Source organism: Budorcas taxicolor, chromosome 2, assembly GCF_023091745.1.
Source record: "Budorcas taxicolor isolate Tak-1 chromosome 2, Takin1.1, whole genome shotgun sequence".
Lineage (NCBI taxonomy): Eukaryota > Metazoa > Chordata > Mammalia > Artiodactyla > Bovidae > Budorcas > Budorcas taxicolor.
The window spans coordinates 151,377,005-151,390,949 of NC_068911.1; the positions used below are offsets into that span (position 1 = coordinate 151,377,005).

The 13,945-nt window shown below is 44.7% G+C and overlaps 1 protein-coding gene across 2 annotated transcripts in view; it reads left to right on the plus strand.

Annotated features, from left to right (window-relative positions):
- Positions 1-13,677, plus strand: part of LOC128043348 (sterol 26-hydroxylase, mitochondrial) — a 40,438-nt gene extending 26,761 nt beyond the window's left edge. The window contains exons 2-9 of one of the 2 annotated variants that reach the window (XM_052635686.1): positions 6,448-6,638; positions 10,851-11,050; positions 11,154-11,351; positions 11,500-11,672; positions 12,485-12,651; positions 12,859-12,940; positions 13,019-13,231; positions 13,366-13,677. In XM_052635686.1, coding sequence (XP_052491646.1) covers positions 6,448-6,638; positions 10,851-11,050; positions 11,154-11,351; positions 11,500-11,672; positions 12,485-12,651; positions 12,859-12,940; positions 13,019-13,231; positions 13,366-13,485 — 1,344 coding nt within the window. In that variant the 3' untranslated portion in view covers positions 13,486-13,677. The remainder of the gene's footprint in view (positions 1-6,447; positions 6,639-10,850; positions 11,051-11,153; positions 11,352-11,499; positions 11,673-12,484; positions 12,652-12,858; positions 12,941-13,018; positions 13,232-13,365) is intronic. The other variant, XM_052635687.1, reaches the window with a different exon arrangement.
- The last annotated feature ends 268 nt before the right edge of the window (positions 13,678-13,945 follow it).

Genomic DNA, 13,945 nt, shown 5'->3' on the forward strand with positions numbered 1-13,945 from the left:
TAACCCCTGGAGAAAGAAATGGCAACCCACTCTAGTATTCTTGCCCGGTAAATCCCTCGGATGAAGGAACCTGGTGGGCTACAGTCCACGGGGTCACAAAAGGGTCAGATACGACATAGTGACTAAACAACAAGTGGATATGAAATGCTTCCTTTTTATGGTTTTGATTTTCATTCCTTAATGATCAGTGATGTTGAACATCTCTTTGTGTGTTTATTGGTTATTTGTATATCTTTGGAGAAATGTCAAGTGCTTTCATCCTTTGAAAACTGGATTGTCTTCTTGTTGAGTTTTAAAGAGTTTTCTGTATATTCTAGATATTAAACCCTCATCAGATATATGATTTGCCAATATTTTCTCTCATTATGTAAATTGTTTATTCACATTCTTGATAAAGTCCTTTGATATGCAAAAGTTTTAAATTTTTATGAAGTCCAGTTTTTCTATTTTTTCCTTTTATTGCTCGTATGTTCAGTTCAGTTCAGTTCAGTCGCTCAGTCATGTCCGACTCTTTGTGACCCCATGAATCACAGCATGCCAGGCCTCCCTGTCCATCACCATCTCCCGGAGTTCACTCAGACTCATGTCCATCGAGTCTGTGATGCCATCCAGCCATCTCATCCTCTGTCGTCCCCTTCTCCTTCTGCCCCCAATCCCTCCCAACATCAGAGTCTTTTCCAATGAGTCAACTCTTCGCATGAGGTGGCCAAAGTACTGGAGCTTCAGCTTTAGCATCATTCCTTCCAAAGAAATCCCAGGGTTGATCTCCTTCAGAATGGACTGGTTGGATCTCCTTGCAGTCCAAGGGACCCTCAAGAGTCTTCTCCAGCACCACAGTTCAAAAGCATCAATTCTTCGGCACTCAGCCTTCTTCACAGTCCAACTGTCACATCCATACATGACCACAGGAAAAACCATAGCCTTGACTAGACGGACCTTAGTCGGCAAAGTAATGTCTCTGCTTTTGAATATACTGTCTAGGTTGCTCATAACTTTTCTTCCAAGGAGTAAGCATCTTTTAATTTTGTGGCTGCAGTCACCATCTGCAGTGATTTTGGAGCCCAAAAAAATAGTCTGACACTGTTTCCACTGTTTCCCCATAAATCTAAGAATCCATTGCTAAATCCAAGATCATGACGATTTACCACTGTGTTTTATTCTGAGAGTTTTATAGTTTTAGCTCTTTTATTTAGGGATTTGGTCCATTTTGAGTTAATTTTTGTATATGAAGTGAGGTAGGGGTCCAACTTCACTCTTTTGCACTTGGTTATCCATTTGTCCTAACACTATTTATTGATGAGATTGTTCTTTTCCCCCTGAATGATCTGGGCACTCTTGTCAAAAATCTGTTGACCATAGATATTTAGGTTTATTTCTGGATATCTTGATTCTAGTCCTTGGGTCTATATGTGTATCATTATGCTATTACCAAACTGTTTTGATTACTGTAGCTTTGTAATAAGTTTTAAAATCAGAAAGTATGAGTCTTCCATCTTTGTTTTTCTTATTAAACATTGTTTCAGCTATTTCGGGCTCTTGCAATTTCATATGAATTTGAGGATTGGTTTCTGAGAAAAGCCCATGAAAATTTTAATGGAGATTGCATTGAATCTGTAGGTCACTTGGGAGAGCAGTGCCATTTTAACAGTATTAAGTTACCCAATCTGTGAACATAGGATATCTTTCCATTTATTTAGGCCTTTAATTTCTTTCAGCAGTGTTTCGTAGTTTTCAGTGTACAAGTGTTTTACCTCCTTGGTTAAATTTATTGTTAGTAATTTTATTCTTTTGGATGTTATATATTAGTTTACTCTGGCTGCTCTAACAAAATACCACAAACTGGGTGTCTTAAACAACAAAATTAGTGTTTTTCACAGTTCTGAAGGCTGAAAGTAGAAGATAAGGTACCAGAATAGTTGATTTCTGGTGAGAGTCTTTTTCTAACAGGAGTAGAGCGGGCACATGCCCATTAGCTGGAGACTGTTAGTGTGACACCCTTAGCACAGTGGTTTGAGGTCCCACTCTACCAATAGCGGACCTCACTGTGGTCCTTGTGGTAAAGGATACAGTAAGAGGTGGATCATGGTCCTCTCCCCAGGGCACTCCAGGCCCTCAGGTCTTGGGGCTGGTGGGGTGATCTAGAGAGGCCCAGGGACAGGCTGAAGGCTGGGGCTGTGTCCTGAAGAGCTCCTGAGTCCTTGCAAGGGCCGCCCACTGGCTGGGCCCAGGCTTCAAGGCAGCAGTGAACTTCTCCCCCATCCCCACCTCTGCAACCTAATGGCAGTGGCAGTATTCATGGTTCACAGTCCATGTAGGCCTCAGAAACTGGACACTGCCATGAAAGTAACCTTCATCCAACTTCAGGCTTTCCATTCAAGTTTCAAAAATAGGTACAGTTTAGATTGGTTATCTGCTCCTAGGAGGTGACCAGAGGTCAGGGTTAAGTTGAAAGGACATTTCACGTCACTACTTCAGGTCCACCTCTGTGGTTGGGGCTATTTTCAAAGAAGGGCGATTCTTGTGAGCTGGTTGGTATGTGCTACAACAAGTATTCCTATTGATCCTATACAAATGATTGTCTCCAGTTAAGTGAAAAGACTGAGGGCCAGCTCGGTCCTGGGTACCTGGCTCCCTCAGTGATGACAGCTGGGCTGAGCCTGGGATCCTGCTCCTGAAGGCACCACCAGCTGAGAACCGCCTCTTCAGCCAGGAGTGGGCACTGGCGGGAGGACCCAGACCGGGTACTAGATGAATGCTGCTGAACAGGGTCATGAGCCCACACAGGGACCCCCTCCTGTTAGCCTGAATCTGAGAGAGTGAAAGTTGAGCCATGACCTTGCCCTTTTTTGTCAGAATAGAGAATAACATTTGTCTTGGTGGAGGTTTACAGGTACGTGGTGACCTGACTGTGATCTGACCTCAAGAACAAAGGATCTGACACCAAGAAAATTTTTTTTTATTTTGGAACAACTAAACCATGCCCTAGGCTTCCCAAGTGGCACTAATGGTAAAGAATTGGCCTACCAATGCAGAAGATATAAGAAATGTGTAGTTCGATTCCTAGGTCGGGGAGACCCCCTGGAGGAGGACATGGAAAGCTACTCCAATATTCTTGCCTGGAGAATTCCATGGACACAGGAGCCTGGCAGGCTACGGTCCATAGGGTTGCAAGGAGTCAGACACGACTGAGCAACTAAGCATGCAAGCACAACCATGCCCCTCCTTCTCCTTCATCTTTCTTATAAAAGGGCTTTGCTGAAAGCTTTCAGGAAGTTCAGGGTTTTTAAGGCATGAGCCACTCGCTTGTCTCCTTACATGGCCCTGCAGTAAGCCTTTCTCTGCCCCAAATTCTGATGTTTTGGTATTGTTTGGCCTCATTGTGCATTGGGCACACAGACTTGCATTTGGTAACAGTTTTTCTGGCTTGCAGACAACTACCTTTTTCCTGTGTACTTAAATGATCTTTGCTTGGTGTGTGTGTGTGTGTATGTGCACATACACAGAGAACTCTGATATCTCTTCTTAGGAGGATGCTTACTAATCCTACTGGATCAGGGCCCCACTCTTATTTAATCATACTTTCTTAGATGTCTCTTCTTTAAATATACACTGAGGGTTGGGGCTTCAACCTGTGAGTTTTGGAGAGATGCAAACATTCAGTCCATAAAAGATGCTATTATAATTATCTATTAGAATTATTCTCTTAATTTCCTTTCCATATTATCCTTCCAGGCTTTTTCAAATTAATGCCTGCCCCAGTGGAGCCATTGTTATCAGTGTCCTATGTATCCTCTCCCCTGCTTCCTTTCTGACTCTGTCTCATAAGCTCTGTCTTATCTGCAGCTTGTTATTCTTCCACTTGATTCGTTGGCAACTGCTAAATATTTACTGAGTGCCTGTAATGTGTTTATCACTGCTTCTAGCAGTAGGGGAGGTATAAAGAAGTACATGGTTCCTGCCCTTGAAGACTTTCAATTTAGTTAAAGAAACAGACATCTACATCTACAAAATAATTTGGGAAATGAACTTCCTTGGTGGTCCAGTGATTAAGACTTCACCTTCCAGTGCAGGGGGTATGAGTTTGGTCCCTGTTCGGGGAACCAAGATCCTGCAAGCATCTCGGGCAAAAAACCAAAACATAAAATACAAGCTGTATTGTAACAAATTCAATAGAGACTTTTTAAATGGTCCACATAAAAAAAATCTTAAAAAAATTAAGGAACCATTTAGAAGCATAAGTAATCCAATTCTTAACTATGTGGCTCACGCCTTAGGATGTAAATAAACTGTAAAAGAGTAGGTCACAGCAGTATCCCCAGCCCCTAGATCAGTATAGGAGGAACAGGATATGAGCTCAATAAATGAGTATTGGATGAATTTAATACTGTCCATCTTTGGAATTTCACTTGGCGGAGGCTAGCCCTCTCATTCATCCTGGAAGATGATCTCCAGGGGACTCTGGTCTGCAAAGGGGCATTTAGATAGGACCTATCTGAGAACGCTGGGGCTCTCTAACTGGTTCAGGTTACGGCTTAATGGTAGGCTCACAGACATAGCACACATCTCTCAGCAAGTATTCCGGTGTCTTTCTAAAATAAGTTCTTACATAAATAGATCCTTGTTAAGTTCCACCGAGTAAACTAACTGAGACGAGGAGTATGAAGGAAGAGAGAAGATAGCAATGTCTAGGCATGGGGGAAAATGTCCCAGAAAATTCCAAACCAATAGCCAGGAAGTGGTGCCAGGAGCTTTGGATTCCAGGCAAGAAGTGGTGCCCAAGCTTATTAATCTGGTCCTTTAAAATATGATTTTTTTCTGATTCCAAGATGAAGGTAGAATACTTAAAAAACAAATCACAGTATAAAGAAGAAAGTAAACTATCTATAAACCATGACTTAGAGATAAGCATTGTTTGCATCGTTATATAAAAACATTACATGTCATTTTACGTGAACTTAACAGAAGGAAAAGAAATCAAACTTCAGATAAGAACCTAGTATTTAATGTCAACAGTAAGACCCAGTAAAATTGATGATTCTATGGACTATGAGTTCTATAATTTGCATAATAGATCTCTTCTCTATAATTGAAAAAAAAGTTTATTTATTTTATTTTGGGCTGTGTCAGGTCCCAGCTGTGGCATGAAGGATCTTTGTGGTATCTTTCAGTACAATGGGCAGGCTTCTCTCTAGTTGTGGCACACAGCTTGGTAGTGGCGGCAAGTGGGCTCAATTGCCCTGTGGAATGTGGATCTTAGTTGCCAACCAGGGATCAAACCCATGTCCTCTTCATTGAAAGGTAGACTCTTAACCACTGGACCACCAGGGAAGTCCCTTGTCTCCATAATTATAATGTTTCTTTTATAGAAACCCTTTGGACTAATTTTGATATTGGAACACTTCTGATCCTCTTAAAACATATTCAGTAACAGATTATGAAAGATGAAGTACTTGGGAAACCACTATGTTTCATTTTATTTCAGTTTATAGGTGTAATTTAGCTAATAAATTTAATCTTAGTATTTCTGGATTTTTTTAAGTTTTACCTCCCCCTGCCAAAACATATTGTTTTCTCCCTTATTTTCAACAGCTATAAAAACATCATTCATTGCAATGTCAATTTCACAGATGTTATGTGTCTCAACTGTCAAGTGCTTTAGAAATTCTAAGATAAAATATTGAGAATTACTTTCCTTAACACAGCTAATAAAATTTTTTATTTAAAAAATTCATGCCACATAGTTTACTTCATACTTACATATTGATTTTCTCATTCAGCTTCTTATTTTTCCTGGCATTTCTAACTGTATCTCTTTTTTCTTATTGGTTATACGAGATGCTTATCTTCTCGTGTTTGGAAGAAAACTGCAGGAAATTTAAATGCCTTCTATGACAGGAGGTACAAGAGATTCAGATTGGATCCCTGGGTTGGAGAGATCCCCTGGAGTAGGAAATGGCAACCTGCTGCACTATTCTTGCCTGGGAAATCCCCTGGACAGAGAAGCCTGGCGGGCTACAGTCCATGGGGATGCAAAGAACCAGACATGACTGAGCAGCTGAGCACACACACATGAAGAGGACGTAGACATTTTACTGTACTTCACTAAGGGCTCAGTTTCCCTGAAACCCTGGACCCCCAATACCTCAGCCTACTCCAGTTTACCAGGTATCTCATTTTCCCAAAATTTCATTCCTCTAAGACCTCAGTTCCCCCAGTTCTGCCAGCTACTCATTGCTCTCAATATGTTAACTCCTGTGTAACCATTTTTTCCAGTGTTCTCCTTTTAAGACCACAGGCCATCCCAGCACCTACCTCCTACACAATGAGTTTTGCCCAGCCCACCTGCTCCGGTGTGGCCATGGGACATTTCCTCTATCCTGTTTCTCCTCTCCAGGAAGTGCCTGCTTGCCTAGGCCATGATGATTCAGCTTTGGTTGAACCCCACAGGTGCTGACCAAGGCCAAGTACGGCCCAATATGGATAAACCGAGTAGGGCCTCAGATGCACGTGCACCTGGCCAGCGCCCCACTGCTGGAGCAAGTGATGCGCCAAGAGGGCAAGTACCCAGTGCGGGACGACATGAAACTATGGAAGGAGCACCGGGACCAGCAAGGCCTGTCCTATGGGCCCTTCACCACGTGAGCTGGGGCCGGAGGGACTGGAAGAGGGCCCCAGAGGCCAGGCCCAGGAACGGTGGCACTGGGCAGCCAGAGGATAATGCGCAGAGTAGGATCTCCCTGTGTCCCCCGAGCCTGAGTCTAGAAAAAAGCCTCTGTGTCTAGAAAGTGATGGTTGGGTTGGACTGAAGCCCATGGACCATTCATTGACTTTTCCACTAATATATCCTATGACTATGACAAATGAATAATATACCCTCTTTTGGCTTATGTTTCTTATGTATAAAATGGGAAGCTTGAATTACAGGATCTCCAAGGTATCTTTTAGACCTTTCAAGCTTCATGATTCTGTATTATGGTTGAAAATATATTAACTCAAATTGTACTGGGACATATTTACTTATAGTTGAAAAAAAATAGCAGCATCATATTAGTTGGGAGGGCTCAATTTAATTTTAAGAATATTTTCCAAATTATGTATTATATACTTGTTGTTGGTTATAACTTTCATGGATGCTCTCAACACAGAGAGGTACGTGTAGGTTTTAGCCTCGAAGTCATACCTAGAAAAGTTAAGATTATTTTGGCAGTGACACATTGAAAGATGAGCTGAGTATATTATATATTCAAATACCAATTAAGGTAAATAATTGAGAATCATTGGTGATAAACCATTCCCAGTGCCACAACTTGTAATTGGGTATATTACAGGCTTCTTTTTGCTATAGTATGTTAAAAGAGCTTCCAAAACAATGAATGGCTTTTTATTTTCCCTAGTTGTCTGACATCCACATTTCTAAAGTCATTTTTTAAGGGATTAAAGTTAATCCAGGTGGTTGAAATAATAGCAACAACACTGATAATAACTAAGTGTTTATGATATGCCAGACATCAAGCTAGTCTCTTTACATTTATTATTTCATTCTAACCTCACAACAAGGCCAGGAAGTAGATAGTATTATTAATTCCCATTTTACAAATAAAGAAACTGAGGCCTAGAAGGGTTTGGTTTTGGCACTACTTGCCAGAAGTGACACAGTGAGTAGTGGTATAGATATCTCTGATTCTGGAATGCAAGGACCTACTGCCTTAACATGTTTGGAAAGGAACATACTGGTTGGAAGGTTCATTTTCTATGTCTTTGATGCCTGTATATTCATTCTGTCATTTCATAGCTTTCTCTTTTCCTGGTTCCTTCATAGGTGGGTGGTTTCAGAACTTAATTCCTGGGTCTTTTTTTCTAAGTTCTGAGAAGAGAATAGATAATGTTCTTTAAGAGCTGTTTAGCCTGATATCTGACCTCGAGGGCAAGATTTGAGTCTCAAGGATGCTGTACAATATTTGAGACCCAAATCTTGCCAAGAGAGTAAATCCTTAAAGTTTATTTTTTTATGGTGACAAATGGTCAGTTCAGTTCAGTCGCTCAGTCATGTCCGACTCTGCAACCCCATGGACTGCAGCATTCCAGGCTTCCCTGTCCATCACCAACTCCCAGAGCTTACTCAAACTCACGTCCATCGAGTTGGTGATACCATCCAACTGTCTCATCCTCTGTCGTCTCCTTCTCCTCCCACATTCTAGTCTTATTATGGTGATCATTTTGCAATGTATTCAGATGTCAAATCATTACATTGAAACCAATATAATGTTACATGTCAATTATAAATCAATAATAATAACAATAAAAGATTTAGGTCTCAGTTTTTTACCAGGTCAAGCCATCACTGGACTTGATGGTTCAGATTTAGAACTGGAGCTAAATGTGTGTGTGTATATATATATATATATATATATATATATATATATACCCCTTTGTGATCTATTATACCCATTTTGTCTAAAGCCAGTTTCCTAAATATGTTATATAATATGTGTATTTAAGAGCTATTTTGCTAACCTATGAGACTTTTTTGTTTTAACATATATATATATTTAAAATCTCATTTTCTGAAGCATCGTTTCCCCAAGAAATATTTTAACAACCACAGAAAGGTTCTCATTTAAGTTCTGCAAATCTGTTCCTATTGTTGGGAGAGTTTTATTCTTGGAAGAAGCACCCAAACCTGAAGTTCCAATAAATAGGTCTGTTCTGGTTTTCATTTTTTTTCTAGCCACACTTTTAGTTTACCTTTTTGCAGTTTTCCGCAACATAAGATGTCACCAGTGTAAAGAACCTGCCTCCCAGTGCAAGAGACCTAAGAGACAACGTGGTCAATCCCTGGGTCGGGATGATTCCTGGAGGAGGGCATGGCAACCCACTCCAGTATTCTTGCCTGGAGAATCCCATGCACAGAGGAGCCTGGTGGGCTCAGACCATGGGGCCATAAAGAGTTGGACATGACTGAAGCAACTTAGCACACACACCAATATAAGAAAGAAAACTCCTAGGGTTTGAAGTTCATTTATTTATTTATTTAGTTTGTTTTTTAAGCTTCATTTAAGTAAAATACATTTTTCAAATTTATTGAAGTATAGTTGGCTTACAGTGCTGTGCTGTGCTCAGTCACTCAGTCGCGTCCAACTGTTTGCAGCCCCCTGTTTTGTAGCCCGCCAGGCACTTCTGTCCATGGGGATTCTCCAGGCAAGAACACTGGAGCATGCCCTCCTCCAGGGGATCTTCCCAAACCAGGGATTGGACGCAGGTCTCCCACATTGCAGGCAGATTCTTTACTGTCTGAGCCACCAGGAAGCCCAATAGTTCAAAATAAAATACCTGATTCTTGCCTTAATACTTGTAAATGTTTTTCTTTTTTAAAGACCTTATGAATTTTTAAAATTCAAAAGTAATATTTATTGTAAAAATTCCAGTAATAAAATTTTGTCTCCCTACCCCTTGGTCCCATCCCATCCTCCTAAATAATCCTGACAATTTCGTGTATATTCTTATCTTGTTTAGTGGCTAAGTTGTATCCAACTGTTTGTAACCCCTGGACTGTAGCCCTTCAGGTTCCTCCATCCATGGAATTCTCCAGGCAAGAATACTGTAGTGGGTTGCTATGCTCTGCTCCAGGGGATATTTCCAACCCAGGGATCGAACCCGCATCTCTTACATCTACCTGCATTGGCAGGTGGGTTCTTTACCCCTACCACCACCTGGGAAGTCGTATATTCTTCTCTGTGAGCATACAGATATGCATATAGATATATAGGGTTTCCTCTCTTCCTCTTAAAATTTTACCATGTTGTACTTATTACTCTACATCTAGCTTTTTAAAAATTGACCCATACCCAGCTTGCTTAGGAACGGTAACAGGTTTGGGGGACCACGGAAGATGGGAACATTAAGCCCCTGAATGGGAAGTGTGTGTCCATCCCCATGAGCATCCCTGTCTAACCAGAGTGAGGACCCAGCTACCTCCTGCATGGCTATGGCAAGAGGACCTGGAGCATCAGCCAGATAATGCTCTCCATCTCCTTGGCGCCTTGAGCCTAGCAGAGCACAAAGTTCCTCTGAGCACCTCAAGAACCCTCAGTTGCTCTCTTTTATCCCCCATCCTTGACACAGAGGGACCAGAGCCACTGTAGCTGCCTAGCTCATTTCACATACAGAAGATTACAGAGTTGTGTCATCCTAAGATAATCACAGTCAACATTCATTAAGTATCACGAATTTGCCAGGCACCAATCTAAACACATTAATTATCCTACTAAGATAGGTGCTCTTATTATTCCCATTTTACAGAAGGGAAACTGAGGCACAGAAGAGTTGAGTCACTTGCCTAAGGTCACTCAGCCGACATCATCTGACCTATGATTTGACCCTAGGCAGATTGGTTCAGAAGGCTTCCCAGGTGGTGCTAGTGGTAAAGAACCCGCCTGCCAATGCAGGAGACATAAGATATGGGGGGGTCAACCCCTGGGTCTGGAAGATCCCCTGGAGGAGGACATGGCAACCCACTCCAGTATTCTTGTCTGGAGAATCCCTTGGACTGGAGGAGCCTGGCTGGCTATAGTCCATAGGGTCTCAAAGAGTTGGACACAACTGAAGCGACTTAGCACTAGCACGGCACAGGTTGGTTCAGATGCTCACCTTAACTACTTCCTTTATGCTGTTAGTGAAACTCTGAAGTTTGGTGATTTGAAGATTCTGTCATTTGAGAGCTTGTGATTCCATAATTCTAGGTCTAGGAGTCTGAGATTTTCCTCAACTCTGTAAGGGTCTCAGGGTGGGAAGATACCACCTAATCCAGTCCTCAAATACTGACACTGGTATCACTCTTCCGTCGTGTGCAGGATGGGAGAGCAGTGGTACCGGTTGCGCCAGACTCTGAACCAGCGGATGCTGAAGCCAGCCGAGGCTGCGCTCTACACGGATGCTCTGAATGAGGTGATCGATGACTTCATGGATCAACTGAAACAGCTGCGGGCGGAGAGTGCCTCGGGGGACCACGTGCCTGACATCGCTCACCAATTCTACTTCTTTGCCTTGGAAGGTACTCTGGTGGGGAGAAGGGCCGGGTGGGCGTGTGTCAGGGGTAGGTGTGGGTTAGGGGTAGGCTGTACTCTCCCCTGATGATGGCCGCCATGTACCTCCAGCTATTTCCTACATCCTATTTGAGAAACGTATTGGCTGCCTGGAGCGCTCCATCCCCAAGGACACTGAGACTTTCGTCAGATCTGTCGGGCTCATGTTCCACAACTCTCTCTTTGCCACCTTCCTCCCCAAGTGGACTCGTCCCCTGCTGCCCTTCTGGAAGCGGTACCTGGATGGCTGGAATACCATATTCTCTTTTGGTGAGGAGTCCAGGGGAAGAAGTGGGGGCGTGGGTCCCAAGGTCAGCGCAGTAACAGCCCCCAATACTCTCTCCCAGGACTTTCTCCCTCGGTCCTTGGAGAGCATGGCTTTTGGCCGCATCCTCCCGGTTCCCCATTGTCCCTGTAGGAAAGAAGCTGATTGATCAGAAATTGGAGGAGATGGAGGCCCAGCTGAAGACAGGGAATCCAGAGAAGACCCAGATATCTGGTTATCTGCATTTCCTGCTGACCAGCGGACAGCTCAGTCCTCGTGAGGCTGAGGGCAGCCTGCCCGAGCTACTCTTGGCTGGAGTAGACACGGTGCGTGAGAGGGGCGGGCGCGGAGGCCAGGGCCTCCCAGCTCTCATCCTGGGCCAGTTCCCCACTATCCTCCACCTGAGCCTGACCTTCGTCCCTCCAGGTACCTGCTTCTCTTTCTGTAATGTGGATTTAGAGCTGGAAGGAAAATGGGGGTCATTCAGCCTCACAGAGGTGGGCCAGGAGTGGTTCCAGTGTGAGGGATTCGCTCACTCCATGGAGCCTCTCTGACAGCTGGGAAGTTTCATCTCACACCTAATCTACTCCTTCATGCTGTCATCTAAGCAGAGAGTTGAAGAGCTTGCCCATAGCACCTTCACAGTAGGGCCTCTTTCATGTGCTTTTGTCCTGTTGGGTTTCTCCGTTAGTCTCCTATGCTGTTACAGTGTGATTCTCTATCATATCAGTCCTTATCCTGCGTGAAGCCACGTTGAGCATTGGAGAGAGGGTCCTATAAACCCTGGAGTCCAATCCTGCTGTATAAAAGTGTTAGTCGCTCAGTCATCTCTGACTATTTGCGACCCCGTGGACTGTAGCCCACCAGGCTCCTCTGTCTATGGGATTCTCCAGGCAAGAATACTGGAATGGGGTGCCATTCCCTTCTCCAGGGGTCTTCCTGACCCAGGGATTGAGCCTGAGTCTCCTGCATTGCTGGCAGATTTTTTTACCATCTGAGTCCTCAGGGAAGCCCTGCCATACTCGAAGCAATTTAATTTCTCTCCCACATTTTGCAAACATGCAAGCACTTCCCACCATCTAACTGGGCCTCTTTCCTAGAAATCCCTGCTCACTTCATCTCTTACTGTACCTCCCAGACATCCAACACGCTGACGTGGGCCCTGTACCATCTTTCAAAGAACCCAGAGATCCAGGCGGCCTTGCATAAGGAAGTGGTGGGCGTGGTGCCTGCTGGGCAGGTGCCCCAGCACAAGGACTTAGCCCGCATGCCCCTGCTCAAAGCTGTGCTTAAGGAGACCCTGCGGTAGGATACTGTCCCCAGGAACTAGGGTCTGTGTGTGGAGGGGAGCTCAGAGACAGGAGTGGGAAGTGGGGGGCTGAGGGACTGTGGCCAGGGTCAGAGATGAAATGGGAAGAGAGGACTGGGGGACCAGAGGGGTGTGGCCGAGAGGGTGGGCACTCTGACCCTCCTTGGATTCAGAGGCAGGCCTGCACTTTCCTTTCCCTGCAGTCTCTATCCTGTGGTCCCTGTGAACTCCCGAGTTGTCGTGGACAAGGAAATTGAAGTTGGTGGCTTCCTCTTTCCCAAGAACGTGAGTGGGGCTGGAGAGCCAGGGTTCCCGGGGGCCCCTCCCAGACCTACACTGATGTGCCACAACCTGTGTGTGCAGACCCAGTTTGTGCTGTGCCACTACGTGGTTTCCCGGGACCCTGACATCTACCCTGAGCCTGACAGCTTCCAGCCCCAGCGTTGGCTAAGGAAGAACCAGCCTGATGCCCTCAAAACCCAGCACCCTTTTGGCTCTGTGCCCTTTGGCTATGGGGTTCGGGCTTGCCTGGGCCGCAGGATTGCAGAGCTGGAGATGCAGCTGCTGCTGACAAGGGTGAGTGGGGAGAGACTGGAGGGGTGTGTGGGCCAGGGAGGCTGACGGGGGAGTGAGGCACGGTTTGGGGCATGCTGAGGAGGGTGGTGGATGGAGGTCACAGACTAAGCGCCCCTGTGCCTTTTATGTCCCAGCTGATCCAGCAGTATGAGGTGGTCCTGGCCCCTGAGACGGGGGAGGTGACGAGTGTGGCTCGCATTGTTCTGGTTCCCAACAAGAAGGTGGGCCTGCTTTTCCTGCAGAGACAGAGCTGAGCTGAGCCCTTGCTTCCCCACTTTCCGGGCACACAAAGATGGAGAGAAAGCACATACCAGGCGCCAGAGGTTGGAGAACCTCAGGGTGCTTCCTGCAGAACCTGAGCTTTTGCTACTTTGTATCATGTTGAGCATCTCTCTCAAATGAAAGGCTGCTGCCATGGCACATTGCTAACCTTGAGGGAAAATACTGAATAAAGGGTTTTTATCTCATAAAATAAAGATCTCATAACTGGAGATCTTTGTCATTCTTGTTGACAACCCAGCATCTGAAGCTCTTTCTGTGGTTGAGGAACACGCTCTCTCACTTAGAAAACTTGGTGGGAGGCAGAGCCGCCTCCCTCCATGGAAGCTGAGCACATCCTATGCTTTCCCAGGCCTCACAGAGAAGTCTTGGCCTTACCTAGCATCGGCTGAGGCCCTATCCGGGCAGAAGCTGCCAGTCCACTCCCCGGGCACA